The sequence below is a fragment of the Apiospora phragmitis genome (assembly GCF_038363925.1).
Source record: "Apiospora phragmitis strain CBS 135458 chromosome Unknown utg000011l:1.0-3236445.0:1.0-3240683.0, whole genome shotgun sequence".
Classification (NCBI taxonomy): domain Eukaryota; kingdom Fungi; phylum Ascomycota; class Sordariomycetes; order Amphisphaeriales; family Apiosporaceae; genus Apiospora; species Apiospora phragmitis.
This window is the reverse complement of record NW_027117411.1, coordinates 1,664,076-1,691,395: the sequence shown is the minus strand read 5'-3', so window position 1 is coordinate 1,691,395 and position 27,320 is coordinate 1,664,076. Positions and strand designations below refer to the sequence as shown.

The 27,320-nt window shown below is 53.5% G+C and overlaps 11 protein-coding genes across 11 annotated transcripts; 4 read left to right on the top strand and 7 right to left on the bottom strand.

The window, feature by feature from the left end:
- Positions 1-565: 565 nt before the first annotated feature.
- On the bottom strand, positions 566-2,524 carry PG994_013281 (uncharacterized protein; the record flags this gene model as incomplete). The annotated part of the gene is made up of 1 exon (XM_066864690.1): positions 566-2,524. One exon carries the CDS (start codon positions 2,522-2,524, stop codon positions 566-568), a length of 1,959 nt encoding a protein of 652 aa, XP_066709651.1.
- A 592-nt stretch (positions 2,525-3,116) lies between these two features.
- On the bottom strand, positions 3,117-3,689 carry PG994_013280 (uncharacterized protein; the record flags this gene model as incomplete). The annotated part of the gene is made up of 4 exons (XM_066864689.1): positions 3,117-3,302; positions 3,362-3,412; positions 3,484-3,624; positions 3,687-3,689. 4 exons carry the CDS (start codon positions 3,687-3,689, stop codon positions 3,117-3,119), a joined length of 381 nt encoding a protein of 126 aa, XP_066709650.1.
- Positions 3,690-5,894: 2,205 nt separating this feature from the next.
- On the top strand, positions 5,895-6,674 carry PG994_013279 (uncharacterized protein; the record flags this gene model as incomplete). The annotated part of the gene is made up of 1 exon (XM_066864688.1): positions 5,895-6,674. One exon carries the CDS (start codon positions 5,895-5,897, stop codon positions 6,672-6,674), a length of 780 nt encoding a protein of 259 aa, XP_066709649.1.
- Positions 6,675-7,079: 405 nt separating this feature from the next.
- PG994_013278 (Metallo-dependent hydrolase) lies at positions 7,080-8,396 on the bottom strand (the record flags this gene model as incomplete). The annotated part of the gene is made up of 1 exon (XM_066864687.1): positions 7,080-8,396. The coding sequence occupies one exon, from the start codon at positions 8,394-8,396 to the stop codon at positions 7,080-7,082; it is 1,317 nt and encodes a 438-aa protein (XP_066709648.1).
- A 2,488-nt stretch (positions 8,397-10,884) lies between these two features.
- PG994_013277 (uncharacterized protein) lies at positions 10,885-11,691 on the top strand (the record flags this gene model as incomplete). Its single annotated transcript, XM_066864686.1, has 1 exon — positions 10,885-11,691. The coding sequence occupies one exon, from the start codon at positions 10,885-10,887 to the stop codon at positions 11,689-11,691; it is 807 nt and encodes a 268-aa protein (XP_066709647.1).
- A 522-nt stretch (positions 11,692-12,213) lies between these two features.
- Positions 12,214-12,907, bottom strand: PG994_013276 (uncharacterized protein; the record flags this gene model as incomplete). The annotated part of the gene is made up of 2 exons (XM_066864685.1): positions 12,214-12,807; positions 12,881-12,907. 2 exons carry the CDS (start codon positions 12,905-12,907, stop codon positions 12,214-12,216), a joined length of 621 nt encoding a protein of 206 aa, XP_066709646.1.
- Positions 12,908-13,496: 589 nt separating this feature from the next.
- PG994_013275 (Mitochondrial fission 1 protein) lies at positions 13,497-14,028 on the top strand (the record flags this gene model as incomplete). Its single annotated transcript, XM_066864684.1, has 2 exons — positions 13,497-13,512; positions 13,589-14,028. The coding sequence occupies 2 exons, from the start codon at positions 13,497-13,499 to the stop codon at positions 14,026-14,028; spliced, it is 456 nt and encodes a 151-aa protein (XP_066709645.1).
- A 1,845-nt stretch (positions 14,029-15,873) lies between these two features.
- PG994_013274 (uncharacterized protein) lies at positions 15,874-17,701 on the top strand (the record flags this gene model as incomplete). The annotated part of the gene is made up of 2 exons (XM_066864683.1): positions 15,874-16,191; positions 16,250-17,701. Coding segments are annotated over 2 exons (1,770 nt in total), but the record flags the coding sequence as incomplete, so codon positions are not given.
- Positions 17,702-18,531: 830 nt separating this feature from the next.
- PG994_013273 (uncharacterized protein) lies at positions 18,532-21,406 on the bottom strand (the record flags this gene model as incomplete). Its single annotated transcript, XM_066864682.1, has 5 exons — positions 18,532-18,689; positions 18,756-19,517; positions 19,589-20,316; positions 20,370-20,446; positions 21,053-21,406. The coding sequence occupies 5 exons, from the start codon at positions 21,404-21,406 to the stop codon at positions 18,532-18,534; spliced, it is 2,079 nt and encodes a 692-aa protein (XP_066709643.1).
- Positions 21,407-22,502: 1,096 nt separating this feature from the next.
- PG994_013272 (RNI-like protein) lies at positions 22,503-23,318 on the bottom strand (the record flags this gene model as incomplete). The annotated part of the gene is made up of 1 exon (XM_066864681.1): positions 22,503-23,318. The coding sequence occupies one exon, from the start codon at positions 23,316-23,318 to the stop codon at positions 22,503-22,505; it is 816 nt and encodes a 271-aa protein (XP_066709642.1).
- A 1,642-nt stretch (positions 23,319-24,960) lies between these two features.
- On the bottom strand, positions 24,961-26,184 carry PG994_013271 (uncharacterized protein; the record flags this gene model as incomplete). Its single annotated transcript, XM_066864680.1, has 1 exon — positions 24,961-26,184. One exon carries the CDS (start codon positions 26,182-26,184, stop codon positions 24,961-24,963), a length of 1,224 nt encoding a protein of 407 aa, XP_066709641.1.
- Between the last annotated feature and the right edge of the window lie 1,136 nt (positions 26,185-27,320).

Here is a 27,320-nt window from a genome sequence, read left to right as displayed (position 1 = left end):
AAGAAGACCGCTTCCGCACGGAGATTACCAATAGCCGGGCATATCTGCGGGAAGGAGTCAGATCGAAGTGCTCTTTAGCTCGAAGATTAAACCCAAGCCCATGGAACGATGAAGAGTTTAGTTTGTTGATAGAGCCTCCTTGTTATCATTTTTGTTTCTCGTAAGCAGCCTCATTACAAATCGAGCAGTTACCGGCTGAAGGGTTGCGTGCCGCTGGCTTGCTAGCAGACCTGGGGCTAAGCGCGTGCAGTAGCCCCTAAACTAAGTACTTACCTAAGCAAGTAAGATCATGTGAATGGGGCGGGTGGGTGGATGGATTCATCAGCGATAACTACTGCCCGCCTCGTCTATAGCAGCTCATGATTGGCTCAGGCGAGATGATTGTTGTGGATTCCGCCATCTTGCATCATTCCCGGCCAAGATGCAACATTGGGCCGGGCTTAGAAATCCAACCAGACTTTGGGAGTTGGTGAACACAACTGGCTCGCATCTTATATAGATTAATCTTCGTTTTCACTATCTATATGTAGCTATGTAGATGTGAGGATACATCAGCCGCAGAACGTTAATTGGACGACCCCTGGGCTTCTGGTTCTGGCGTTGCTGGTGATACAGGTAATACAGCCTCCGCCGCAGGCTCCTCCATTCCGGGCTCCTGAAGCTGTTCGTTCTCTGGACCTTGCCGTTGCTGTAAACGGAGGACAAGGTCGCGGACATCTGACTCAATTGTATCCATGCCCCTCTCCTTGCAGGTCTCAATGAGCCCCTGGACGCGACTATCTTCCGCTATGATACATCTTCGGATAAGCGCAAGAGCCGTGTCGTGGTCCATCCACCAGTCGCCCACCTCGCCCTCGATGGCGCTTGACTTGGCGCGGTCCAGGTAGCGGAATGCATGCTCGTACTGAGGGTTCAGCGTGCAGATGAGAACCGTCCGATTGTAAACATAGCTGTCTGGCTTGACCGAGAATCCCTCCATCTCAGCTAAGAGGAACTGCATGGATTTCAAAAGCGTGCAATGAGACAGTAGCAAATGGAAAGTTGCCAAGTTCGGCGGTGAAGCACATATCCGACGAATGCTTCGGTACGTGTCCAGACCTGACTTGAAGCCCTCATGCTGAAGTTTTGCCTCAAGCACGACATTGAAGGCAGCCACTGGAATTTCGTCATTGATCCCAATTTCGAGCAGAATCCTGAGGGCTTCGTCCGTTTTCTCTGCAGAATCTCTCAATACAGCGTACATCTCGCGGGTACTGGAGGAGTCGGGCTGCAAGCCTGCCTTGACCATGAGACCCAGAGTCAGGAAAGCCTTCTTCAAGTCATGCTCCCGGGCATGGATTTCCAGCAATGGCTCAAAATGGTGCAGTTCGAGCTTCTTCCCACGCTTCGAGAGTGTCTGGAGGGCTTCCGTGACCAAGCTGGCATCGCCATGCCTCGACGCAGTGTTCATAACGTCGAAAACCAGTCCGTCGGAAGGGGCTAGGATAGCCGGCGCCACCTTACGCTCCCAGATATAGATCACGCCATCATAGTATGAGTCTCGACCGAATGCTTCCAGTAAAGCATACCACATATTATCCGTGACGCCCGAGTCCGGATATCGCAGCCGACGTTGTACGATCATTAGCGCTTCCTCGTGCATGCCCATCTCCGTAAATGTGTGTATGAAGATGTCGTACAACCACGACGGAACAGTCGTGACGCCTGCGTTCATTTGTTCCAGCCTTTCCAAGGCCATCTCGTATTGTCCGTCTCGTAGAAGTCCGACCGTAACCGCGGCGAGTCCTTGGGGTGTCGGTTCGATCCACCCTTGTTTCATCGCTCGGAGGACCTTCGTTCGTAGCACGTAGTCTGGGTGCACTGCAAGCACTTCGAGCACGCCATGATATACAGCAGAGGTCGGAAGGCATCCTATAGACTCCATCTCCTTCAGAAGGTTCTCGACAATCTGTGCGGAGCCGTATTTCGGGTCCACGTTGACCTTGATGAGGCATTCGTAGAGAAAGGCGTCTGGTTTCATGCCGCGCTTGGCCACAAGGTGCTGTATGATCGCGACGACGGTGTGATATTGCCATTGCGCCCTCAGAAGCTCTTGAAGCGACGCGAGTAGAGTCGAGGTGTCGATGAGATCGAGCTCCGACTCGGGCGGAGTGTTCCCTGTGAGCAATGACGGGGGAATGTTGGGGAGGCGCTTCGCCATGCGCCTGAAGTAGCGCTCGTAAGCATCTTGAGCCTGAGTTCGGCGTTTGTTGGGATAGCGGACGAGTTCTTTCGGTTTCGGATGGACCCTGTTTTCGTTCTGCAGATACTTGGAGGCTTTCTTTAGAGCTATCGGCGGAGTCACAGCGCTATAGCTCCTCGTACATGCTGGAGCGGCGGGGGCGCAATGGGCGCGATTCAAGAAGGTCGATGTTCTGCTAGGAAGGACCACGGGCTGCTGTAAAGCTCTGGACAGGGCCTTCGCATCGAGTGAAGGACACAGACAGCGCCATAGCCCGTCCATTACTATGCGCTGCCCGGGCATTGAAGCTGAGAGTACTCTCTGGCCACATCGATTGGTGCTTTTGCAGTAACCGGGAGGATTACAGGCTCTGCTTGCTTACTGAATGCACGGAGGATTTGCAGCAATAAAGTCATTATGCCGAGGACCCACTTTGAGGATGAGATACCAGTGCTAGGTTACCTGTAGCTTCAAGAAGTTAACCTGAATAGTCACGTGACAGCCTCCTTGGCCATCATATCCTGGACTGGCCGAAAGCTTGCGTGCCATGAAGAGACTATTGCTCTCCCATGGGGGATTCTTAGTTTATTATCTTGTCATGAGCTATGCCTTCTGTTCTTTTCTCCAAAGCCCAGCAAGAAGGCGGGTGGATGGGCTGCACCTGGGACTGCCAGAGTACCAACAACAAGCTTCCCCTTGCGCTGTTGGCGGGTATCTCATCCTACATGTAGCGCATCGGAAGGCAGCTCTCTACTCTTGAGAGAATCGGCACAACCGTCAGCTTCATGGCTCCGTACATGTCGTTAGTCCTGTAGACTTGTGGGTCTTTCCCATAGTCCTGGGCAATCCGCCTCAAATTTTTGTAGACTTCCTCGAACCAAGTTCCGGCAGTACCTCAAGCACCTCGCCCCCTTCCACGGCCCCTGCCTTGGCCGCGGCCTCCACGGCCTCCTCTATCGCCTCCCCTACTGCCGTGGTCTCCCCGGCCACCACCGCGTCCTCCCCGGAAGCCTCCTTGCTGGTTTTGTTGTTGATCCTTGACGAGGTCGATGATTTCGTCGGGGACTCTCAGGTACTTGATCTGTAGCAGCTGTCAGAGCCTGTAATTCGATTGTGGAGAGTCGTGCAGCAGTAACTCACATTGTTACCCTTAATATAGACCTCCGGCAGTCGTACGAACTTGTCGCCTTCCTAAATACAGGATTGCATCAGTCACCCGATCTCTCTAGCCCTATTTTCCTCTGTGTTTTATTGGCGCATACCGGGCTCGTTTGGATGACCTCCTTCAGTGTCAGGTTCATCCATGTATCGCACTGGACCAGATGGCCGTTGAGGGTTTCGCCGTTCTTGAGCTCGACCAGCATGGGGTGGCCTTGCGCCGCATTTAAGAGACCGAGGGGCAACTGCAATGCACAGGAATCGGTCAGCAGGAATTCTGGGCCTGGGAATGAGGACGTCGACTGACCATATTGGGTTTGCGCCAACGAGCGACGTAGCTGCAGGTTGCAAAGGAGTGGTCGAAGTGAAGTGTTAAGCGAACGTCACCGAGATTGAGGAACAAACGATCATCACCATATTGATCTTGGCAAGGCTGTTGGTGATGCGCGCCTTAGCCTTAACCTTACCTGCGTGCTTATCTATCTCCCCAACGTGGGGGCAGACTGGCTGCAGCACAGACCTCCAGTACGTTGGTACCTTTACTGATTTACAGAGGATTGATCAATTTGAGCCTGGTGAACACCACTGATCCCGCGGGCAGCACTTCATGCGATGATAAACTCGTATTTCTGCAAAGGGTTGCAAGGGAGCCATTCCAGCTTGATCTAGGTCTAGCCTTGCTGCAGGTCATCATATCATATCATCCCTGACCAAGCCTGAGTATTGAAGATGAGAGACGAGATTGACTGCTGACGTCGACATCTTTTGGATGGCCTTGGGATGTTGAGTTCCTTCATGCTCTTATGGCCAGTCCTCTGTATCCAATGCTGAACTTTCACGACTCAGAAAGAGATATACCCCTTGAGTTCCCATTTCTACATCTGAAACCCATGAAAATACATATCGGCTGCAAGATTGGTGTGCTCATGGTTGTTTCCTTACCACTTCAAGCTAAGAGTGTGGCGATGCTCAAGAGTCCACGTATGCTTTCAGCGCGGGGTGGTGGTTAGTAGGCGGTTTTGGAGGGGATAACGGTCCCCTCGGTCTTCTCCCCCCCCCAACCCAGCTCAGCTGGGCGGACCTACGATTTAGGCAGCCGAATTTCCATTTCGCTAGCTGTAAGAATGTACCAATGCCCGGCATAGATTGAAGCAATCTTTCCTTTCTCTTCCGGGTCCATTTTCGCATTCGTGGACGCTTTCGTACGCTTGCCACGCCCACTCGGTTTTCTCTAGGCAGGGCGATTGCTTTCCTTTTGACTCATAGTTGTGTTGCAGGCAGTCAGTTTGTAATCCTTTTGGTATCGCACTCGGTCGGTATCGACGGGACGCAACACACAATGCGTGGCAGTCTCCACACCACGGCCCTGTTACTCTGGCCGGTCTTAGCAACAGCTTCGATTGCAGGAACCCGAGATGGTAAGAACTTGCTTGGCATTAGTCTTCAACAACAAATGGATCGAGTGCTATTCTAACTTCTTGATTGTCCAGTCTCTGGGTATACAGGACCCGCTGCAGTTGTCCAGCTCAATCTCCAGGAATATGTTGGTAATGTTCTCGGTGACGCTGTAAGTCACTCACCCACTCACTCACTGCTTCACTCCAAGCCATTATGACTAGGTAACTGCAGTCATTCATTGGGCCTTACAACTGAACATCATGAACTCTTTAGCATTTGCAACTAGACGTCCTTGAGTCTGCCGAGCCTTGTGGCTACGGAAATATTACACTTAATGGAGACCAGCTTCCACAAGATGGAGAGGGTCGCGGGTCCGGCCCCATCATCATCGACAACGGCCGCATAATAGTCGGCGACTGGCATTTCGACTGTGTAGAGTCTGATCAACGCGTTGAGCAGCTTTTGAGGTTCAACGTTATTAATATCGATGGAAAGCCGATTGAAAATGTCGGCTTCTCTACGCTATTCCACCAGCAATTTCCCATATCGATCACTTATGTCCACGGAGCCGAAGCCGTCATAAATATCCCCACGATCGAGGAGGACAGTGACGGCCGCAAGCTGAAAGATGAGCTTGTTGAACATGCGCGGATGATGTCCCTACTGCTTAAGCTGCAGGAAAAGATTGCCCTCAAGGAGAAAGTCTTATCGGATGAGTTCGGCTATGTGCAAGAGGATTCGCAGCACTCTGGTTGTAAAAGCTTCAAGTGTGTCTTCTCCTTAGTGTGGAAAAAAGCGCATAGTCGGCTGAGCACATATTTCCGCAACCATCACTTTCAAAACCAACATGATGATGGAAAGACTGAGGGCCCGTCGGTCGATGAACCCATCACAGACGACTACGATGGATCTATCCGTGTTGGCGATGACAGCTCTCTTCGGGGGCAACAATCCCAACTGTCCCGTCAAGGAAGTCAGCGCTATCGCCCGCAGGCTACCACACCCTCCTCGCCGGTAAGGATCCATGACTTCTGTTTGATGTTTACCCGCGCCCTTGCTTACTCTCATACCATAGGAGAAAGAACGACGCCTCTCCCCCTTCAAGTGGGTCGTGATTATGGCCCCTGCGGTCGTGATGGTCCTCGGCCTCATCTTCTCCCTTCTGCTCTACCCCTTTTGCACCAAGACCCGCGCCCAGCGCAGCGATCGCCAACAGGAGCGTCGCCACCACAACCACAACCGCCGGGCGCTTGCGCGTGAGCACCGCGTCGCTACCAAAGCTGCCATGCGGGCTAAGTTCGGTGAGCTGATGCGTCGGTTCAAAGAGACCTTTGCGCGGCGCAGCCTCGAGGACGAGGAAAAGGAGGCCATTCTTCGTCGTCTCCATACTAGCAGCAGCAGCAACGATAATAACAACCAAACTATTATGAGCTATAGTATTTCAGACAGTGAAGACGACGTTTCTGTCTCAGGGAGCTCAGACTCCGATTCTGACCTGTCGACGACGATGGAGCAGGACCTGGCCTCCTTCCGCAACGTCGCTGACGTCGTAGGCGACATGGTGATGGCGGCCGAGGAGGGCCGAACACGAAGAGGCGGTGTCGCCGCCACGGCCACTCATCATCACCATCATCATCAACCTCACCACCAACCTCCACGGTTCACCCCCAGTCCTGCCTATTGCGCATCGCGAAGTCGCCGCTCCACGTTCTCCAACGGCATCTCTATAGACGAGGAGCTGCCGGCATACGAGGAGCGGCCGAGCCGCGTGAGCATCGATTCTGCCAGTCATGTGCCCAACGGCCTCCGGTATACGCCAGGCGGCACCGCTTATACGCCGAGCGACAGCTCGGTGGCCGGCTCTCAGCTGGACGAAGTACTTGGGCGCAAGGTATAGAGGTAGCTGCCTCATCGAGGTTTTGTCGCACACTGATTGTGCACATATTTTGTTTATAGGAGTTCTTAGGAGTTCTTGCCCTGGGATAGGGGGTTCCGGTACATATTTTTCCAGGTGCTATACTTAGCATTTAATAATTTAGTCACCTGCCACAATCAAGAAGTGATAACAGGTGCGACTGACGGTTGGCAGGAGACCGGGGTTGGTCTCCCAATCAGCTAGATACAGATGAATATACGAACACAATGGAACACTTAAACTCATGCCCTGACTAATATTCTAGTATGTCGCTCGTATGTGTACATCTAATCTCAACCAGTGGGCTTCTTTTGTGAGCAAAGTACGTGGGTACAAAACGGGGAGGGGGGTTGGTGGTGGGTGATAGGGCAGAGATTAAATTGCCCATCACGACTTATCACCAAAGACGAAATGCCTCCAGTTCCTAGCCAGCCTCTCCACACCTTCGCGAAGAGGCCAGCCCTTGATATCGCACACGAGCCGGCAGACGTCCTCGAGCGCCTGGTCCATTCGGTCCCCCGCGGTGTGCAGGTCGCTCTCTACGAGGATACGGTCATCGGGCGCGGCGCGAATGGCGTCGGCCGTCTTCTTGTTCTTGTCAGCATCGGCGCCCACCGCAGGATCCCAATTGATGGCCACCGAGAAGGAGAAGAAGACGGCCGCGGGGACCGACGGGTGGATGTACTGTTTCAGCATGTTGACGGGGCCGGAGTAGGAGTGCAGACATATGCGCGGCGGGAACGGTTTCTCTTTCTGTTGCTGCTTTGCTTTTGCTTTGTCGTTCCCCTCGTCCTCGTCATCAGACGTCTCGAAGTTCTCCGCGTTGGCGGCTATTTTTCTTTTCTCCCGTTTGGACAATACCTCTTTCTCGTGCCCCTTCCAGCACTCGGCCAGCACGTTGTAAAGGGCACCGTGCGCCTGGACGCCGTGGACGCTGGCCGCGCGGTTCATCTCCCCCGCCAGCTTCATATGCGCTTTGAGGATGGAGGACTGGTGGTCCAGGGAAACGCGGTGCGGGCTCAGTTGGCGGCCTTCCCGTCCGCCGGGGGTTAAACTCTCGTCTCTTTGCGTCTTCTCAGCATCTGTCGAGGAGGCGGTCCAGCTCTCCGGGATCCGGAACACTTTGTCGAGCCCGACCTCCCCCACTAGAGCAAACGGGGACTTCTCCAGCCTGGCCCGGGTCTCTCGGATAAATTGGGAGAGGGGCCGAGGGTCCGGGAGGCCCGTACTAAATGCCGGGTCATTGGCGGACGGCGCTGGCGCGAGGATCTTGTCATAATGTGCAATCTTACTCTCCGGAGACCCGTCGTAGCTTGTTGCACCGGGGACGGTGTCATCGTAAATTTGGTAGGAAAACCATGGGTGCCAACCAAAGGATGGTATGAAACGTCTTTCGGGGGTGGCTTGCGGTGAGAATAAGCTAGCTTTGTTCTGGACGCCCTGCTCACGCGCCACGTCAAAAACCAAGTCTTGGTCTTGTAGGCGGGTGGACATGACCGTTAAGCCCCGGGCTTTCATATGCGGAATGGTGGCCACCGACGACATGGTGTCTGTGGGGTGGCAGTGGGCATCGAAAACACCGACGTCCCAAGGGAAAGGTTCTGTGACAGGGTTCAAGCTACCACCGTGGAATAGGGGTCTTGGAGTACTACCACCTCCCGAGGAGGACTCCACTCCTTCCGAGTCAATATGCTGCTGACACATTGTGTTGCGTGGTTTTTTAAGGACTTCACAGCATCTACCGTGCGAAGTATCCGACAGCAGTCCGTTCCTAGCAGAGCGGAGCCAGGGGTGTCCCAGTGGCAGTCAATTCCCCTTTTCACCACTAACCGGAGTACGGCGACTTGCTGGATCTCACAGTCGCTATAGCCAGTTTGCTGATAGTCTAGCCGGCGCAATCAGGCTCCAAAGACCAGAGAGACTGTTATGCGACAGTATCAGATGATGGCGATCCACCAAAATCGAACGACGCCCTAGGAGCCAAGGATGGTATGCTATGCAGCGATCAATTCACGGGCTCTCGAATCTGCACGCAGGCTGCAAACAGATTGAACAGCGCTCAAGTAGGATAATGTTTGCCATGCAAAACTTTAGGTATTCCAAGGGGCCAAGGTTCAAGCCGGTGAGTGCCGTTAATAGATCAGCTAATCAGTGAACTTTGAGACTGGAGGGCCTGCCACGTTTCTTGGGGAGCAATTTCTCCTTCTTCTTCTTACCAACAGACAAGATAGGCCTAGACCTAAACATTGCCGGTCATTCAGTCGAGATGGGTCTCGGCGTGTTCTTGATTGTGTCATGGCAATTCGGCGGTCGAGATGGCTTCTGGGGCAGGATGGGAGGCGTGCAGTTGTAGTTGGAGAGAGGGTGGGGAGATGGGGGGTTGGATCATATCATCTTGGCGAAACTTACACCACAATTGAAGGAGGATGAAAACAGCCGTGAGCAAACAGGGCTATCGTTGCAAGCAGTAGGTACTACCTGTCGATAATCGAATGGCTCGACAGTGGTTCGATCGCCTGATAGAGTCCTGAGGCGCAGTTGTTGCGGTGTTCTGATTGTAGGAAAACGACCCGAGGTTTGAGGACGCATTAGGGGCATCGCTGGCTTCAGCCGGTCGGTCCACTCTATTGAGTCATGCCACTGGCCTTGCTCGCTATCAATGGCAAGTGCACCGCTATCTCCATTCTAGTTGGTATCCCCCCCCCCCCCCCCGCTACCCCAGAGTCTCAGACCTGACCTTGTACAGTACAAGACCTACTGCATGTGCATGCGGCGTAGTAATAGCCCGCTCTCTTGTGTACAAGTAGAACAAAACAGACTGCTGTCACTGCTGTCACTGTTGTCATGAATACTCGGTAAAACCCCGAAAGCCAAAGACGACCTACGCGTACGCTGGCTAGGCAATGATTGACGTATCTAATGGCAAATGCTCCGGGCCCGATGTTGTGTCCCCGCCAAAAATAGGCTGAGATCTATTAAATCAGGATCCGCCGATCCCCGATGGCTCAGCAGCGCTCCCCCGTCCTTCGTGCTTCCAGCTCCGAGGCTCTGGCTGCCAGTCTCTGTGAATGCGAATGTGAGTGTGAAGTTGAGTTTGAGTTTGATCCGCACCCCCACAGTCCTCACAGGAATGTATACGACGATTACTCTCCCGCTAGCCACATGGATGGCTTGAAAGCCGAATACTAAGTCAGGTACATACATACACCTTGCATCATTTGATAGATACCGACCTGCTGTGACTTTTTCTGTCACCTGGGGCCGGGCGTTTCTGGGGAGCGTCAAATCGATCTCTCTCTCCAAGGACAGGGGTCTGAGGTCTAAGGGCAACGGGCCTTCATGTGAAAGTTACGTCGCACCCTGCAGGATGGCGTGCATATCATCCGTCCGTCTAAGCTTACTGTTGCAAATACCTCTCTCTCTCTCTCATTCGCACTCTCTCGCATCTGCAATACGACAATATCCTCGAATCCTTCTCAACTTTGTCTCTAAACTTACAACTGGACCTGCCTCCGTCGTTCCGATAACTTTGCATTTATTCATAGCTGATTCGTTTTCCCACTACCGAAACTCTGATCCGTCTCGCTTTTCAGTCCTGTCCTGGCATTGGTACACCTTGAGAGCTCCGAGGGGGGTTGCTGTACCATTGCATTAGCACGCTCAAAAGGCCTTCCCTCCCAGCTTTGTGTTGTACCGGCACTGGAGGGGAAGTCTCTCTAATCGTCTGTGTGTGTGGTAGTCCATGTATGTCTTGGCTCTGGTCTGGTGTGGTCCGATATCGATATATCCTTCGATTCGTATCATTGATCAATCGCTATTTCTCCGCTCCTGTGTCACCATCGGCTGACGAATTGGCAACTGCATCCCTACTTCTATTCTACTCTTCCCTGTCCTCCAATATCATATCATTTATTTATCTACCCTCCTGATTATATTCGGTTTGCGGCTTTGGGTTGGAGACACAGACATCCTACATACACTTTCTCATCTCTTTACCTTTCTCTCTCGACAGCCTTTGACAATGTGAGACGTCAACTGTCGCTTCTTTCTCAAATCTCCCCCATCTGATCAGCCATCGCCCTCGCCCTGTGCCTTAGCCCTTTTTGCCCCCCCCCCCCTAAGTGTCGAGCCAAAAACCCGGAACCAAATGCAGAAGCCACGCTCTTCTCGGTATCAACAACCGCAAAACGCCATGGCGCTCTTCAACCCGCTCCAGTTCTTCGTCTTCCCCTTCATGATCTTCGTGGCCCTACCGCTGGCGATCTGTGCTGGCATCACAACCGTCTTCGCCTTTGCCGTCCTGTTCCTCCGGCTCTTCTGGGTCTACTTCGACGTCGGCATGGAGACCATCCGCTACGTCGTCCTCGGCCACTCCCAGCCGCAGCAGTACATTCAGTCGCCCGCCAGCAGCCAACTGGCGAGCGCCACCACGTCGCCCCAGATCACGCGACCGCCCTCGCCCGAGGCCACGTCGCCGCTCCGGACCAGCCAACGGCGGCGGAGGAAGAGCAGGGCCGGCAGCGTCACCGCCCTCCCACCGTTGATCGGCGGTCTCGATGGCGGCAGTGGCGTGTCGCTAGGACCTGCCGCAGGCTTGGGCCGGGACTTTGAGGGTGTGGGCGGGTGGCGGAGCGACCAGAACACAGAGGACGAGCGCGTATGGGAGAGTCTGAACTCGCGGCTGGAAATGCCCGACCCCCTGCGCTACCACTTCCGCTCGCACAGCGGCAGTGCGGTGATCATCCCCGGCCTGCCAGGCGCGGGAACGCTGGCGAGAGTGAGCCCCCGGCCGGGCTCGAAAAGTCCGCCCGACTTGCGCAAGTCCATGTGCACGAGCAGTCCCAACAGCTCTCGGAGCAGGACGCCGACGAGGAAGATGGAAGCGTTCACCAGCCTCGACCGGGATGGCTATTTCCCCCTTATACCTCTCCAGTTAAGAAAATTAGTGTCTGAGACATGCCGATGCTCAAAGGGCATGCAGAATGCCTTGGCGCTCTAAGATCATATACAGGGCTCGAAAGATATCCCTTGACGCCGCTGCAAAGCGAGTATCGTGCCGATCTAATGTTGGCAATTGGACGATCAAGGTATCAGGAGAATGCTTCGGTGCCGTGTGATGCAAACTGTCACAGTAGAATTGAGCGTGCAAGGTGGTCATCCTATGATTAATGAACCGTGTAACATTTATAGGCTTATCAAAAGGAATGTATCTTTGGGTTACGTGTATCTGGGGACTTTTTCCAGAAAACGCGATATTCTTGACTGCTTCACTGCCTTCTGATATCCATAGAAATGGCTCGTGACAGATCTCATCACAATTTTGCACCGGCATGTTGCCATCTCAATCTAGTTGCATCACTAGACAATTGAATCATGTACAATGTAGTGTGGTATATAATACTCCCCCAATCCCCTGAACGCCTAATCGTATCCTTTCATGAACGTCGTACTCATTGCCCCTCTAGATTGAAGGGGCAATCGCCAAGATGCCCAAGCTCAAGCCGCCGCATGTTGAAGTGGTTTATAGCTGGTTCCAGAAGTAGTTGGCGTAGAAGTACCTCGAGAACTTCTTGTCGATGTTGACGACGTGCACGTCGCCCTTGCGGTCATTTCTCACAACGGCGCGGGCGAAATCACCATCCCGCCCGCCCTCGCGCTCGATCTCGATGCCGAGGCTGCGGTAGACCCTCAGGCGCAGCAGGACCTCGTCGTCGAGGGCCGAGTCGCCGCTGCCGTTGCCGCTCGTGGACCCGGTCGCGCCGCCCTCGACGCCCTGCGCCTCGAGCTCCTGCAGCCGGGCCGCGAGGTCGGCGGCGGCGCTGCCGAGGCGCTCGGCCTCCATCTCGAGGTCCGACGCGGCCTTGGCGGTGCGGAACTTCTGGGTGTCGAGGCGCGCGATCTCGGACGCGTGCGCCGATGACGAGTGCGACGCCGTCAGCTCCTCGTACTGCGACTGCAGCGTGTGCAGCTGTCGCGTCGATTTCTTGAGGGAGGACTCGGCTTCGCGCACGCGCAGGTCCCGCGCTTGGGATAGGGTGGAGAGCGAGTCGTGGATGCGCGAGATGGCCGTCTTGTCGGGCCCGATGTTGAAGTTGTTGATGGTGTGGTGGATGAGCTGTTCAGGATTTGTTGTTAGTAAGGGCAGTCGCTGGAATAGGGAGTGTGACTGTGCCTGGGGGCGGACGTACAGTTGCGGGATCTTCGTCGAGAAGCATTTTTGCGGTGGTTGTCGTTGCGATGCTGTCGTGTGTCTCTTGCTGGTGTGTTATTGTTCGGTATTGACGAGTGTTTGTAGATAGCAGTTGAGTAGAAGAGTTAATTGAAGCTTCTCCGTATTGACATCGACAACGTCTATCCCCGGTTTATGCATCAAACCACTAAAGTCTTCAGGGTGGTCGTATAGAAATTCCACTAACCCAAAGGGGCAACGGCAAAACATTTGCTTGTACGGAGTAACCAGGGACGACTATCGGGGCGCCGGCTTATCTTTTTGGAGGGAAAGCTTGAGCGGGTCAATGGCTGCGTCATACTTTTTCGGTCGCAAGGTTAACCCACAGGACCACTTGTTCCGCGCTCTCATTCTTCCAAGCTTCCGCAACACTACTTTAACTACCTATGCCGACTGCACCCTCGTCTTCTTCGTACCCACCCGCCTTCGGTAACAATTCCTGGACTACAGATCAGCCTGCTATATCTCTCTCAAGTGTCATATTCTAAAGTGGCATTGTGGTTTTTCTCTCTTCACTAGACGAACCGTCATATATACCTTTAAGACAAGCCTTCGGAATACATACTATAGCCAAAATGACAGCTCTACCCCGTAGGTTTTTATTTTGCATTTTTTGGCACCGTGGGAACTGAGAAGTGAATATGTTCTAACATACGAAATCTAATAGACGCCGTCGATGCGGAGACGCCGCTCAAGCCCGACGAGCTGCAGGTCTTGCGCAGCCAGTACGAGAAGGAGGGCGACATGGTCGGCGTCCAGACCAAGTTCAACTACGCCTGGGGCCTGGTCAAGTCCAACTCCCGCAACGACCAACAAACGGGCGTGCAACTGCTCTCCGAGATCTTCCGCGTGTCGCCCGAGCGCCGCCGGGAATGCCTCTACTACCTGGCGCTGGGCAACTACAAGCTCGGCAACTACGGCGAGGCGAGACGGTATAACGACTTGCTGCTGGAGAAGGAGCCCATGAACATGCAGTCCGCCGACCTGCGGAGGCTGATCGACGACAAGGTGGCCAAGGAGGGGCTGATGGGCGTTGCGATCATAAGTGGTGTTGCCATCGCCGCCGGTGTCGTGGGCGGTATTTTGTTCCGAGGACGCCGGAGGTGAGAGATGACGTCGTCGGTGTACGACTAAAGGGCAATGAGTGATACGAGCACTATAATCATGAGGCAAGAGCTAGGAAAGCTGATTGGTCGGAGGAAGGCTATTGGGCGTTTTTGCGTGTCTTGACTTTCTTCTTTGTACTATGCTGGAGAATGTATTCAGGCACGCCGGTCAGGAGTGCTCTCTGTAATCATATATGTCACTGGAGGGGCTCATCGAGCAGGGTGGTCGCCGGACCAACTTTTCAACTCAGCTTCGGTCTTTACGTGTAGCCACAGAGAAAACTCGACACTAAATGGTGAGACGTGCTGTAATCATCTTGTTGAATCGCTATGGGTGACCTTCAATGATGATATAAAGCGCAGATCCGGAGGGGTCAGCTCAGGAAACATAATTACAAGTACCTACGTACACTGTGAAGCTGCCATCCCGACTACTTCTACACCCGGCGATAGATCATATCAAGAACATAACTACTACATCTTTGTATCGACTCACCAGCCTGTTGTTACCGAATCAATAGGTTCGCTTAATCCCGGCGCAATAACACCAGCTTGGCTGGCCAGTAACGTCTTTTCTGTGGCGGTGCGCTATCGGTCGTCGGGACCCGCTTGGGCTTTTCAAGGTTGGGAGTTGGGATGGATGTGATTGCCCCGTGGCCGGCGAATCGAAACATGACGAAAGCAGGAGAAGGGCCTGGCCATCTACCAAGACTGGGACAACTCAGCTCCATCCACTACAGCATGGCTGTTAGAATAGATCAGGCTGGAGCAGCTATGACTCCATAGGTATTCATTCCATTTGCCCACCTCGTTCAGTGCGATTCAGAGAGTAAGTAATAAAGCCTTTCCTTTCCTGTCTTTGTACCTACATGCCAACCCATTGGAACCACTAGCAAGTGTCGTTCATCCATCGTCACGCACTGCCGACGTGACTAAGGTAAGTTGATCGTATTCCATTTATTTACCCATTCATTCATCCCATCACTGCCTAGATCCCCCTGCTCCACTGCAAGCACTTTATCAATTCCAGCACCACCACTAGGTACCATACCTATCGATACTGCCGCTAGGGACATTCAGCTGCTATTATCCAGGAACAGCTTCGTCTTGTGTTGTCGCTCTGACCATCGGAACTTCCTAGGCTTTGAACGGTTATTGGTCGTATGCCGATTTCGAAGTGGTTTGCTGGCCTGACCCGATTGCCACCATCATCGGAGCTTCCTGCAACGCTCAGAGGGGTGCAAGGTACGTCTTCACGCATGGATGTTTGAACGCATCTTCCATTACATATCAGATCCACCCCCCCATACCCTTAAGAATAAAACATGCCCGGCAATCCCATGGACACCGTTCTCCAAGCATGCATAACGAGCGAGTATTGAACACACCTACCAAGAGGAGCAAGCAGTTTGAGGGTCTTGGTCGCACATGGTCATATCAGGCGGCACTGCATTCGATTCTTTGTTCCCCTCTCTGCCGAGGCAGTCCTACCAGACGTATAGTCAGCCTTGTCGAATTGCATCACTGCCTGTCCCACCGGGTCATCGGCAACCTGCATTGTATTCATCGCCCCTTCCCATTCCCCATGCTCGCCCCCTGCCTTTATTAACACCCTCTGTTCCAGTTATTGGTCTAGTGGCGGCATACTTCTACCAATTACCTAATGCTTCCTGCTGACCGTTGGCGCAAACTGCACAGGGTAATAAGCTAAGCAGACATATTCTACAAAACAGACAACAAGTCTGGCCGAGGAAAGCAGTCCGGATCACCCACCGTATGCCATAATAGGGTTCGTACCAACTTGGATCGAAACGAATCCTCGCATCATCAATACACCATTTCCTAGACCGGCCACCTCGATCGAACTTTGGTCGTCCTTAGATCCGAAGCTGAAGCAAGGTCCAGCATTGTGGCTTTCCGCGGCGTTCTTCGACTTGGCGGCCTCGCACTTGGCCTTGGACTTGCTGCCTTTGCCGCAAACCAGCAACGGCAGCCAGACGACGAGAGGCACCAAGTAATGGCATCCAACAATCCCGTAGCGCGCCAGCATCTTGATGCCTCGGCAGGTCGCGAGGTAGTCTATTGCCACCAGTGCGAGAATGAGTGGTACCGGGATGAGCATGGCCTCCCTTGCCCTAGATGCCATTGCGAGGCGACTGAAATAGTAGGTTCATGTCTTTCGAAAATTTGCTTACGATCAAAGCTGATCACTATCCTGCCAGGTCGACCCAGAGAATGATCCTAGAGGAGAGTATGACGATGTGCCTGATTTAGACCCCTTTCATCGTCTCAACCGCCGCAACCTCCACGACACCGACTCAGATCCCGACGAAGAAGATATTGAAGAGCACCTACATCATCAATTACCGGGCGGTATCTTCAGACGCCGCTCAACTTTCCGTTCTCCAGAGGCGCAAAACCCCCGCAACCAAGATCGCGCCAGGCCAGACAGCAGTGAAGATGTTATCAGAAGGTTCACGGAACTACTGGGCAGCATCAACGGGCCAGGAATGGTCGGTCGCAACGATCCCCAGTTTATGTTTGGAGGGGCAGGGGAGGGTGGTGCAGGTCCCCAAGTCCGTGTGACCCGATTCCAGTCTGGACCCTACTCTGGAGTGAGCAGTTTCACCATCACCAGTGGCAGCAGTCGAACAATCCGACCTGGTGGCATTGGTGGCCCGCCAGTAGATCCTTTTCAATCGTACGATATCCCTCCCCGCCGCAATATTGGATCCTCTAGGATTACTTTGGTGTCTATCTCGACATCCAGTGCTAATAGAAGTCCCAGGGTCTTTGGTGATATTTTCGGACGCGCTGGCGCCCCTCCGCCGTTTCCCATGCCCCCGAACTTCCCCCGTGCGCATGGCGACGACGAAGATGACCTGGGTGGTCCTGGATTCCCCGGTCGGCCCGGTGGTCCTGCTGGCCCTGGAATGGACTTCCCTACTATTCTGCACCATCTGTTTTCGACGGTGCTCAACCCGAATGCTGTCCACGGCGACGCGGTCTACTCCCAGGAGGCTTTGGACCGTATTATCACGAACCTAATGGAGGCGAACCCCCAGTCGAACGCCCCACCTCCGGCTTCGGAGGACACGATAGCCAAGCTGCCCAGGAAGAAATTGGATGAGCAAATGCTAGGTCCTGAGCTCAAGGGCGAATGTACAATCTGCATTGACGACGTGGGCATGGGAGATGAAGTTATCGTGTTGCCATGTAAGCATTGGTTCCACGATGAATGCGTAGTCTTGTGGCTCAAGGAACACAACACATGTCCCATCTGCAGAGCGCCAGTCGAGGGAGATTCAGCGGGCCAGCCTCAGAGAAACGATGCACCAGCAGGTCCGGAGGCGGGACCATCTTCGAGTTCACGGCCGAGTGCTGCGGAACGCCGTAGGTCGAACTTGCGTCAAAGCGCTCGGGACCGTATCGATTCGATTAGGGCCGCGGGCGGGATGTCTGATGGGAGAAGCGCTTCGCAAAGACGGAGCTCGAACTCGCCCCCCATGAACCCGCCTTCGTATCAGTTCTCGAGGGTCAGGAGCCCTTCGCCCTCGAGTCGCCGCTCGACCTTCAGCGAACGCAGCAGCGAGAGGTCAGGGGGAGGTGGTAGTGGAGGAGGAGGACCCCTGCATTGGCTCAGAGACACGTTTGGTAGGAACAATCGTTCCTGAGATCCCGGCACTGCTTACTACTGTAGTCGTCGTCCGTCCTCTCCCACCCAAGCCAGCCTAGAGAGAGGCTACCTCTACTATCCCGCACTCCCGCCCACTGAAATGACCTTATGACACATCCCCTAACGACGAATAATTGTATGAATAAAGCTACTTTGTTTGAGGCAGATAGACTTAGTAACTGCGACTGGGTTTCCGGCGAATTCAATATTTCACACCGGCGTCTTTCCTGATATAAACAAACAAGTGGAAATGTTTGTCGCGCGAGGTTTTTAAACAGTCTCATTAGCTTTTTCCATAATATACCGCAACGCTCCCTGCACGTGAAGCATCATAAGGAGATTTATATCACCAAATGAGGTGGTACTATCTACAAGCACCTGGTAGATTCCATCCGTAAACCATTTCCCAACATATATCAGAACCTGGTTTGTACTAATGGGCGTGTTCTGAGCCAGACCCAAGCTCATAGGGTTCGTTTGAACCCCCAACTCCTCTCCCCATGTCCCAAGTAAACAAATCATGCGCCGCTGTTTTCTCGCCAGTGTTTTGCTTCCCCAGACCGACAGCCTGTATTGTCCGCCCTTGTAGCGCAATCGCGTCTCCATGAAGTCGTCAAAAGGTTTGGCTGATAACCACAACATTTCTTTTTGAATAGCATATACCTTGTAGCCTTCGATATCAATGCCCCTCTTTGCCTGTCCATCTTGTCTGGTTTTCCTATTTCTCACTCTCTGTTGCTGTGTAATTATGTCCTGAAAAAAGCACAAACCGTTAGCATAGGAGGGCGAATGACGACTCTTTTATACGTCATGAAGCGGTGATGTAGCTTACAGAAAATCGCTCAGCACAGCGACACGCGTCCGTGCGACGTCGGATCCTTCGTCACCCATGACCTTCATGATATTCAACATGCGAGCTGCAGTAGGGAGGGGTTTGTCAGCTTCTGGTGGTACGGGAAGGAGATATTCAGGAGAGGAGAGGAGGGCTAGAGAGAAAAAAAAATTGATGATAATAGAGGTCAGCATAAAGCAAAGAGAATAATGAGCCATACTTATATCAGCGCGGGCCCTCGCAAACACCGGATCCCTTTCAGCCCTTTCGATATCCGTACCTCCTCCCCCATCCATCCCATAAGATGCCATGGACACCCCGGCGGCAGCGGCATTGCTTTCCTTGAGAGCGTAGTCACGGAGGAGGTTTCCGATACACAGAGCCTCGAGGAAGGCGCGGTGATTAAAGACCCACCAGACACGGGCGTCGTGGTCGAAGAGGGTATAGAGCATGAAGAAGGCCGTGATGGCCTCGTGGGCAGCCTCGAGGGCGCCGCGGACATTGACGGGAACATCAGGGCTCTCGGAAGCGTGGACGAGCATTAGGTTGTGGTAGTAGTTGCTCGTTAGGAATAACGTCTGGCGCACGATTCGCTTGTTATTGGCGGCGAGATGGGCGAGAGACTCCGTGTCCCACGACCGGAACACGTCGGGGAACGAACGGTACACGGCACGGAAGTCACCAATCAGCTTGGACTTTTGTCGCTGCGTCGCGCAGATGGGCAAGTCCAGTGACCGCGGGCTGCAGATGGTTTCCTGTACCAAGTTTGCGAGCGTCCAGGAGCCGCGGATATACGCCGTATCCGTAGGGTCCTCGCTGGCAATGCTCGAGGAGTCGTCTGTCAAGTCCTCCACGTTTACGTCGTTGTGAGTTGCGCTGGGTGGCAGAGACAACAGCACCGTCATAAACGTGTCTTGGAGGAGGACTGCCTGCCACAGCTTGCGCCGTTGCGTTTTCTCAAATGGGGTAGCGTCGGGGGTAACTAGGGGTGGGAGTATCAGCCCTAGGAAAGCTCGAATTTAAGGAGGAATAGGGGATTCTAATGATACTTACCAATCTTGGGGTCCCGGTGTAAGCCCATGGCATATGCCTGACGCATGAGTATGCCCGCAAACGCCCACCCGTCCGATGCATGATTATCGTTGATCAAGAAATAGCAGATGAGCACCATAGCCTGCACCGAACGGATCGATGCGGTACTGAGGTATGAGCTCATTCGCAGTGCCTGGTTCGAAGCCGAGGCATAGAACTCGGCCGTCTGCTTGTGGTCCCTGGGGTTTGTCGAGGTAACGAACTGGGTGCCCATGGCGAGCATGACAAAGATCAGCGCTACGAGGGCGGCGTCGGAGCGCTCTTTCTCCGCCTGTGGTAGGGACCAGAAGTGCTCGTAATCGGCATAGAAAGTCTGGCGGTGGATCATGGGATAGATGGGATCGACACACTCAAAGTACTGGCCTAGCAGCATATCGGCCTGCATCTTCTCGGGCATTACGCCGATAACCTCGGGCAAGCCACCTTCGCATGTCCAGTAGTTGGCAAACGGGTGTTCAGACCCGATACCAAACACGTTGGAGGCTGTGGGCAAAGACCACGGGACATTGGATAGAAGGCCTGTAGATACGGCGACAGAGCCACGGGCGGCTGTGACGCGGCCCATTGGAAGACCCCTGTCCGCTATGTTGGGCACAGGTGGTCTCACATCTCCCAAATCGACCGTGGACATCTTCTTTTTGGGCGGTTTGGTCATCCTCCGTCCATTTGTTGCCGAGCGGGTTGTCTCCCTAGATATATAGATATAGGTATGAGTCATGCTGTCGGAGCCTATATAGAGAACGTGCCGCCAACAAAAGCAAACTCACTCGAGAAGGTTCGCGACGTGTGCATATTCACACTCGGTCTGCCGCTTGATGCCTAGATCATTAAGATAAGCATTCATCCATGGATATAATCTGGTGATTCGGGAATGAAGGTATACTAACAGGCCAAGCAGTGTGGTCGCCCTCTATCACACTGTTTTCAAGTCGGTCAGTATAACGAGGTCACACATGTCAATTGAAGTTGCCCAATTCTCCCGCTGGCATGGTCGGCCGTCCATACGTACTACCTACATATACTTCTGATCCGCAGTATATGTAGGTAGTATGTATGTATGTAGGTATGCATGCATGATTGCCCGGATGTGCACTTGCTAAACGGGAAGGGAGCCAATCATGAAATCCCCCCAAGAGACACTTGTCACACAATGAATCGGGTGAGACAGTGACGAGCTATGGTATGTGCATTGACAACTTGATTGATTGACTGACTGACCGACCACACCACACGCGCCACCATATAAGTAAGTAGGTAGGTATACAAAACCGTGTTTATATGGCTGGCTGGCCTCTCGCCTCGGGCAATAGGAAGGGTCGAAGGAGGAAGTAGAAACACAACACCACCCGCATTTCGCAGTTTTCATTTGAAGAGGGCAGGACAACCAACATAGGACAGGGAATGCAATGTTACGGTATATCTCACTTTTGTTTTGCGCTCTACGCATTCATGGCACGACAAGGTCGGCTTGTTGCGCTTTTGCTTCTTCCTCGAGGGCTCCAATGCGTCGGCGGCGCCAATACTGCCGTCCCGATCGTCCACTTCATTCTTGACATGGTAGGACGAGGGCGACGAGTAGATGGTATTGGCCGAGGCTGGTGTCAGTATAACGGAGCCATTCGGGGATGTGACCGACGCCGGGTGTTGAGGCGGCGGCAGTGGTGGCGGCGGTGGTTGTTGTGGTTGATGTTGGTAGTGCCCGTACTGTGGGAGTTGTGGGAGGTGTGAGGCGGATGACGATGTCGGCGGTAGCACTTGCACAAAGTGCGGCGAAGCCATGCGTGCGACACAGTGAAAACCCGCCGGAGCGGTCTCGCCCTAAACGCCGACTGCCCAGGCCGACGGGAAGCAGGAGATATTGATGGCCGGATTTAGTAATGGGAATTGACTTGAGGCTGAGACAAGCAGAGGGGGATTGAGTGACGGGATCTCCGGGAATAAGAGGGAGATTGTGTAAGGGAGTGGGAATTGAGCTTGTTTTTTCCCCTCAAGAGTGGGCAGGCGAGTTGGAGGGCTGGAAATAACGGGAATGAGAACTTGTCTGGGGAAGACAAGCCGGCCCAGTAACTCTTATCAAGTATCCTATTTATTCCTCCAGTCGCCCTACAGTAGGGAAGGGAAGGGTGCAGACAGTGTTTGGGGTCAAATCAATGGAGAAGTAGAGGGGCAAGAAGGCCAAGACAGCCAAGACACGTTCCCCCGGATTGCATCTACCGGGCAAGAGATTTAATGAGCTATCCCAGCCACAGGCTAGCTCATATATATATATATTCACATAATAATCGTTTCGTCCGCCACACGCAGCATGGAACCTGCATGCACACCATGTCCCTCCATCTTCCTACAGACTTTGCTAAGCTGATCTAATCTCCATTGCAGCATCACCGATGACACTATGGTGCTGCGGCAATCTTCAGACGAACGCCAAGGCAGAACTGAGTCGGAACTGGTTTCTTCCCTGTATCTTTTTGATTACGTCAATGAGCGAACAATCGCATTGCGCTCCTAGTTTGGCCTCTGAGATAGTTATATATAAATCGTGAACATTCATAGAGGGAAAGGTGCCCAGGCAACTCCCTTGGAGCATAAGGTTAGTAAACGCACATGCTACCCTAGACATTTCTAGCTGATTTTGTAATCTCGCGTCATCTCCCCTAACCCGCAGGGACCTACTCGATCTTCAGCTTCAGGTTAAAGTTTTCAACGTCAAATCCCGACGCCCCTGGTTTTTTTAAACTTGAGCCCACGCGGGCCGTGGGCAATGGACTGAGTCTGACCTGACTCGCTATCAGTACTCCATACCACCACCACTGACGTGAAATATATTGGGATTTTTGAAGCCAGGGCTTTGACGTAAGGCCCTAGTCTTTGGTTATCAGACGAACGAGGGCAAAAAATCAACCTCAGAGTCCCATTCATCTTCCCAATCATCGTCAAACCCTTTGACGTGGTCTGGCGTCAGTCTTGCGCGTCGCTTGGGGTGGAGAAAGATGCTGAAGCAAATGCCGGCTTGCACGAGGAGATCCAAGAGCATCTCTGGCGGCCGCCACGGCGAATTGGGGTGGCCCCGGAGCTGAACGTCACCCGAGCCGCGCGAATCGTGACCAGTACTACTGCTAGCATTACTCGAGTCTTGCCCGTCATCTGCGTCCACTTCGTCCTGCCCGGGAGCCCACTCCAGCGCTACGATCCTAATCCGACTCAGGGCCTTAAGCTTGCTGTCCGGCCCTTTGAGTTCCTCTAACAGCGTCAGTAGCCAATGCGGGTGTGCGATGTCGCCCTGGTCGAGGAAGTCGACGTATCCACTATCATCGTAGAAGACCTCGAGCTCCTCAAGGTTTGGCGGCAGGCATCGGGACACGCGCGTGTTGGAAATCAGGTTAACCAGGAAGACCTGGTGGACGGACAGACTGCGCAGGCGCTCGAAGTCCTCGAGGTCGATCGCGTCGCCGTAGCCGAGGCCCTCGTGTACCAGCGGCGGGCGGGTGAAGACCATCTTCTCGAGCGACTCGGCGTGGGTGGCCACGCAACGCCGCACTGCCTCGCAGGTGAATTCCAACGCGGGCTCGCCTGCGTAACGCCCTTCCCACTCGCCCTGGTTGGCGTCGTACCACAGCTCTCCCAAGGCCTGCGGGAACTTCAGTAGTTCTGCCAGCGCCTCTTCGTGCGCGCCGCAGTTGAGCAGGCGCATCGTTTGTATCGGCGATGTATCCGTGGGGCTTTCGTCCCCTCCCACTCTGTAGCGTGCCATGCTTGGTATCCGCGGAGGTCCAGGATGGTCAAGCTAGGCAGCCAGAACAGCTGGTAGAAGTCCGCGATTGTGGCATCCCCGGAAGGCTGAAGGACGCGTAGCGGACGTAGTCCCCGAGTTCTGCGTGCTCCGTCACTGTCCTCATGAACCTTGCCAGACCATGATGGCTTGTGAGGAGCGGCACGTACTCGTACAGCTCACTGATGAGAGCCGCGTACAGGTGCCGACATGAGCACATCAGGGAGTTCACCTCATTAAGTTTTGCAAAGGAAGCGCTATCATGTTCTTTGAGGGTGCGTGTCCAGCAGTGAAAAGGACGCCCCGTAATATCCAGTAGTGGATGGGGTCTGAGATACGAGCAGATCTCGAGCAATAACTCATTAGAAAGATCCAGAATTCCGGGCATAGCAGAGATGCCGCCAACATTAAACAACCCCCCAAGCCGCGGGTAGTACCTATGCAAATTTGCGTGTGTTTGGGAGTGGATGTCTCGCTTGTTTTTGCAGTTTCTGTTCATAGAGGGAGGCACTGTAGGTATCTAAAGTTAGCAGCTCCCGCCCAGAAGACTAACCGCTAGGGAGCCCCGCTCGGAGCCACAGTAAGTAAACATCAACAATAAATAACAACACGAGCCAGCCTTTTCTTTTTCGCGGCAAGTCTATACAGTAAAGTAATGAAGTGATCGCACGAAGTCTGTCTGTCTCTGGTGGTGTCTTATAGCCATGGAAAAGGCATATACGTCCCACACAAAATCCGACCATGAAGCCTCTCCATAATATAGCTCACATGAACATGTTTCTTTCGGCCACGCCGACTGCGACTGGGGCGCAGCTCCAGACCAGATCTGCAACCACAATCCCGTCCTAGTTGTAGAATAATGGCTGGGTGCAGCAGGGCAGACTGGTGGTACTGAGAGCACATATGCGAATGGTCGAGACGGTATATGGTGAATCTTGTCACGATTGAGGCTGCAATGGTAGATATCATTTAACACAGCGAGCACCCTGGGCACTGTGAACAACCAATCCGAAATGCTCAATCTTTATCGGATCGGGCGAGTCCTCATGCCCGTAAGAGTAAGAGCTGTCCCGCCTTGCTTATCTACATTCCTGGCGGCGTCAGTAGCTCAACAGCTCCTCATAGACTGCAGTTCCCCTATCGTCTCCCGCAAAAGATGGCCCTTGTTGTCAAGCAATCAGATCCTCAAGAATGCTGTTCCGTCTGCGATACTTCGTCCCGTCAGGAGAGTGGCCCGCTGGACATTCCCGACTACTCCATCTCGCTTCATCTTCGCCGCCAACTCAAAACCAAAATCAAATGACAACCATGAAACGATTGAAAAAATGCCCGCAGTAATTACGCCCGTTCAGACCCAACGCCATCGCAATGCTTAGATAATCAAAATATGAACAGGATAACTGTTTGTATATAGTAGTAGCGCGCGCGCGTGTGTGTGTGTTGTCGTATGTGAGTGAGAGTCGACAGCATCGATATATCGTTATAAGATAGTATCGAGTTTCGGAATGGTAGTCATCAGGGTTTCATTTCGTGTCCTACTCGGTGGGGACTACACATCAGCAGTCTAGATCGGATGTGCCGGCTTAGCACCGTCCATGTCCTGCACCCCTTCATCGTCGTCGACTTCCAGCTTCTTGGTCTTCTTGGAATGGTTGTTCGACGCACCAGCATCTCGCCGCATACTCATCGGGCGGTAGCTCCGAATCTTGGGCGGTTCAGGCGGCGCGAGGCCGTTTGGGTATTCTTTCTGTACGCGCTCCACCTCCTTGTCGGCAATCTCTTTGGTCTCTCCCAGGCGCTCCTTGACCTTCTCGATCTCGTCGCCGCACTCTCCGTCACGGAGGAATTGGTGTGCTGCCCGCTCACACATGCACTGTACGAACTCCAATCCTTTGTCCAGGTCGTCGTAAACATCGGGCCCGTCCTGGTTAAAGAGGCCCATGCCGCTTCTCGAATATGGGCTGCTGCCCGTGCCGGAGCGTCTGTTAGCCATCCAGGAATAAGGTAGCCCGGCTCCTCCCATCCGCGGAGCCATACCCAGCTCCTGAGTGCCCACTGTGTGAAGCTGAATCTCCTCAGGGCCTCCTTTATTGGGTTGTTTCGACGCCAAAAAGGGATCGGCCGCGATCAAGGCATCCCCGGGGTTGAAAGCTCCTCCTTGCCTCTGATCCTCGTCTTCATGCATCTCGAGTTCAGCCAATCGCTTGATCTGCGCGACCTTCGCTGCCATCTTAGCTTTTCGCATCATATTCCTCGATGCCGATACGAATTTGACCAACTCCTCGAAAAAGGACTGGACATAGCTGTCGTAATAGACCAGTATCATACTGCGAGAGCGATACTTTGGCACGGCACCCTCGGCGCTGACCATCGAGTCCGTCTTTTGACGCTTCTTGAGGGTGGCACGCACGCGTCGCTGTGCTGTCGCAACGACGTCGTTCCTCTGCCGCTGGCGTACAGAGGTTGTTTGACTCTCGCCGCCTGGGCTCGACGGCGGCTGCGCAGCTTTCTGCGCATCATTATTGGTTCGTGTGGGGGTGGAGGTGATGTCGTCGCGTCGAGGCGGTATCGGATCTGAGGGGTAGGCGGAGGGGTCGTCTCCGGGTTTCAGGGACTCGGTCGAGCCTTTGTTTTTCAAAGATCGCGTTGATGAGCGCAGATGGTCTTCTGAGAGCTTGGCCAAGTCCAGCTGGCGTTGCTCAATCTGGCCATTGAGTTCATCCAGCCTTTTGAGCCAGTCTGGAATGCCGTTGACCAGCCCGTTCAAAGGGCTATTCAGAGGATCCATCACGCGCACCGTTGTTTACTTCAGCCCAAGGGCGTACAAGAGGGCGCCTAGTAGCGAATGCAATGTACGTTATGCGGGTGTCAAAGTCTAACTGTCAACGGTTCGACATGTGGTTCGACAAGCTTCGAATCGAAGTGTGCAGTGGCGGCGGCGGCTATGACAGCTGACGACGATGATGTAACAGTAGGTAATCAGAAGCTGGGAGCATCGCCAATCATGGCCGAGGTCGAGCTGTCTCGTGTATCCGTCAGTCTTGGCAACAGACAGGGACAGAATTGGAGGAAGAACAGTCCAGCAGCTGAATGAGTCGAGTTGAACCAAAATGGGTTGATTAAAAGCAGGTATATCGGATTCAAGAGATTAATATGGATAGGCAATGTGTTGGCGGGTCTTCTGCCGCTCCAACTTATTATGTTGCATGGGGGGGGGTGAGTCCTTGCTCGATTCCGCGCCAGATTTCAACCTCTTTCGAGTCACCCGCCGGAGAGAATCCAACTTGGCACTAGCTTAAAACATCGCAGCGAATACTCCGAAGTCTGGTGTTATAATAGAGCGTTTCGTACCGGGACTGTCCAGATAGAAAAGAGAGTATTACAGAAACAGTGGTTATATATTTCTATTCGTCTTCCCTTGCGTCGTCGCTGGTTTAATTCGGCTTGACAAAAGAGGAGGTGCCCACCTGTCTGCTAGCTCTGCACCAGTTAAATTATACGGCAACCAGCTAAGGTTAGGACTCTGAACGGTTGGATCGGCCGCTAAGAACGGGGACTCGGACTTGGACAAGCTCTCCCGTTGAGCCCGACTAAATAAGCCAAGACAGAAGACGAATAGAACAGTCAGGTTGGCTGTCTCTCTGTCTGTCAGTCGATGGCTGGCATATGCCGTTAGGCTAATTCATGCGTTGATGGATGGATGTATTCAGTGCAGTGCAGTGCAGGCAGTGCGCAGTGTGCCCTGTTACTTACAGCACTGCTCTGCCGGACTTAAGCAGGTTCCACATCAATGCGATCGCGAGAGGAAATTTACATTGGCTGGAGCACAGCATAAGACACAAAACAGGGGGGAAACGTGGCAGTCAAGATGAGGGGGTGGGAGTTAGGCGATGGGTGGAGGAGACAGGTCACAAGAGAGTCGGT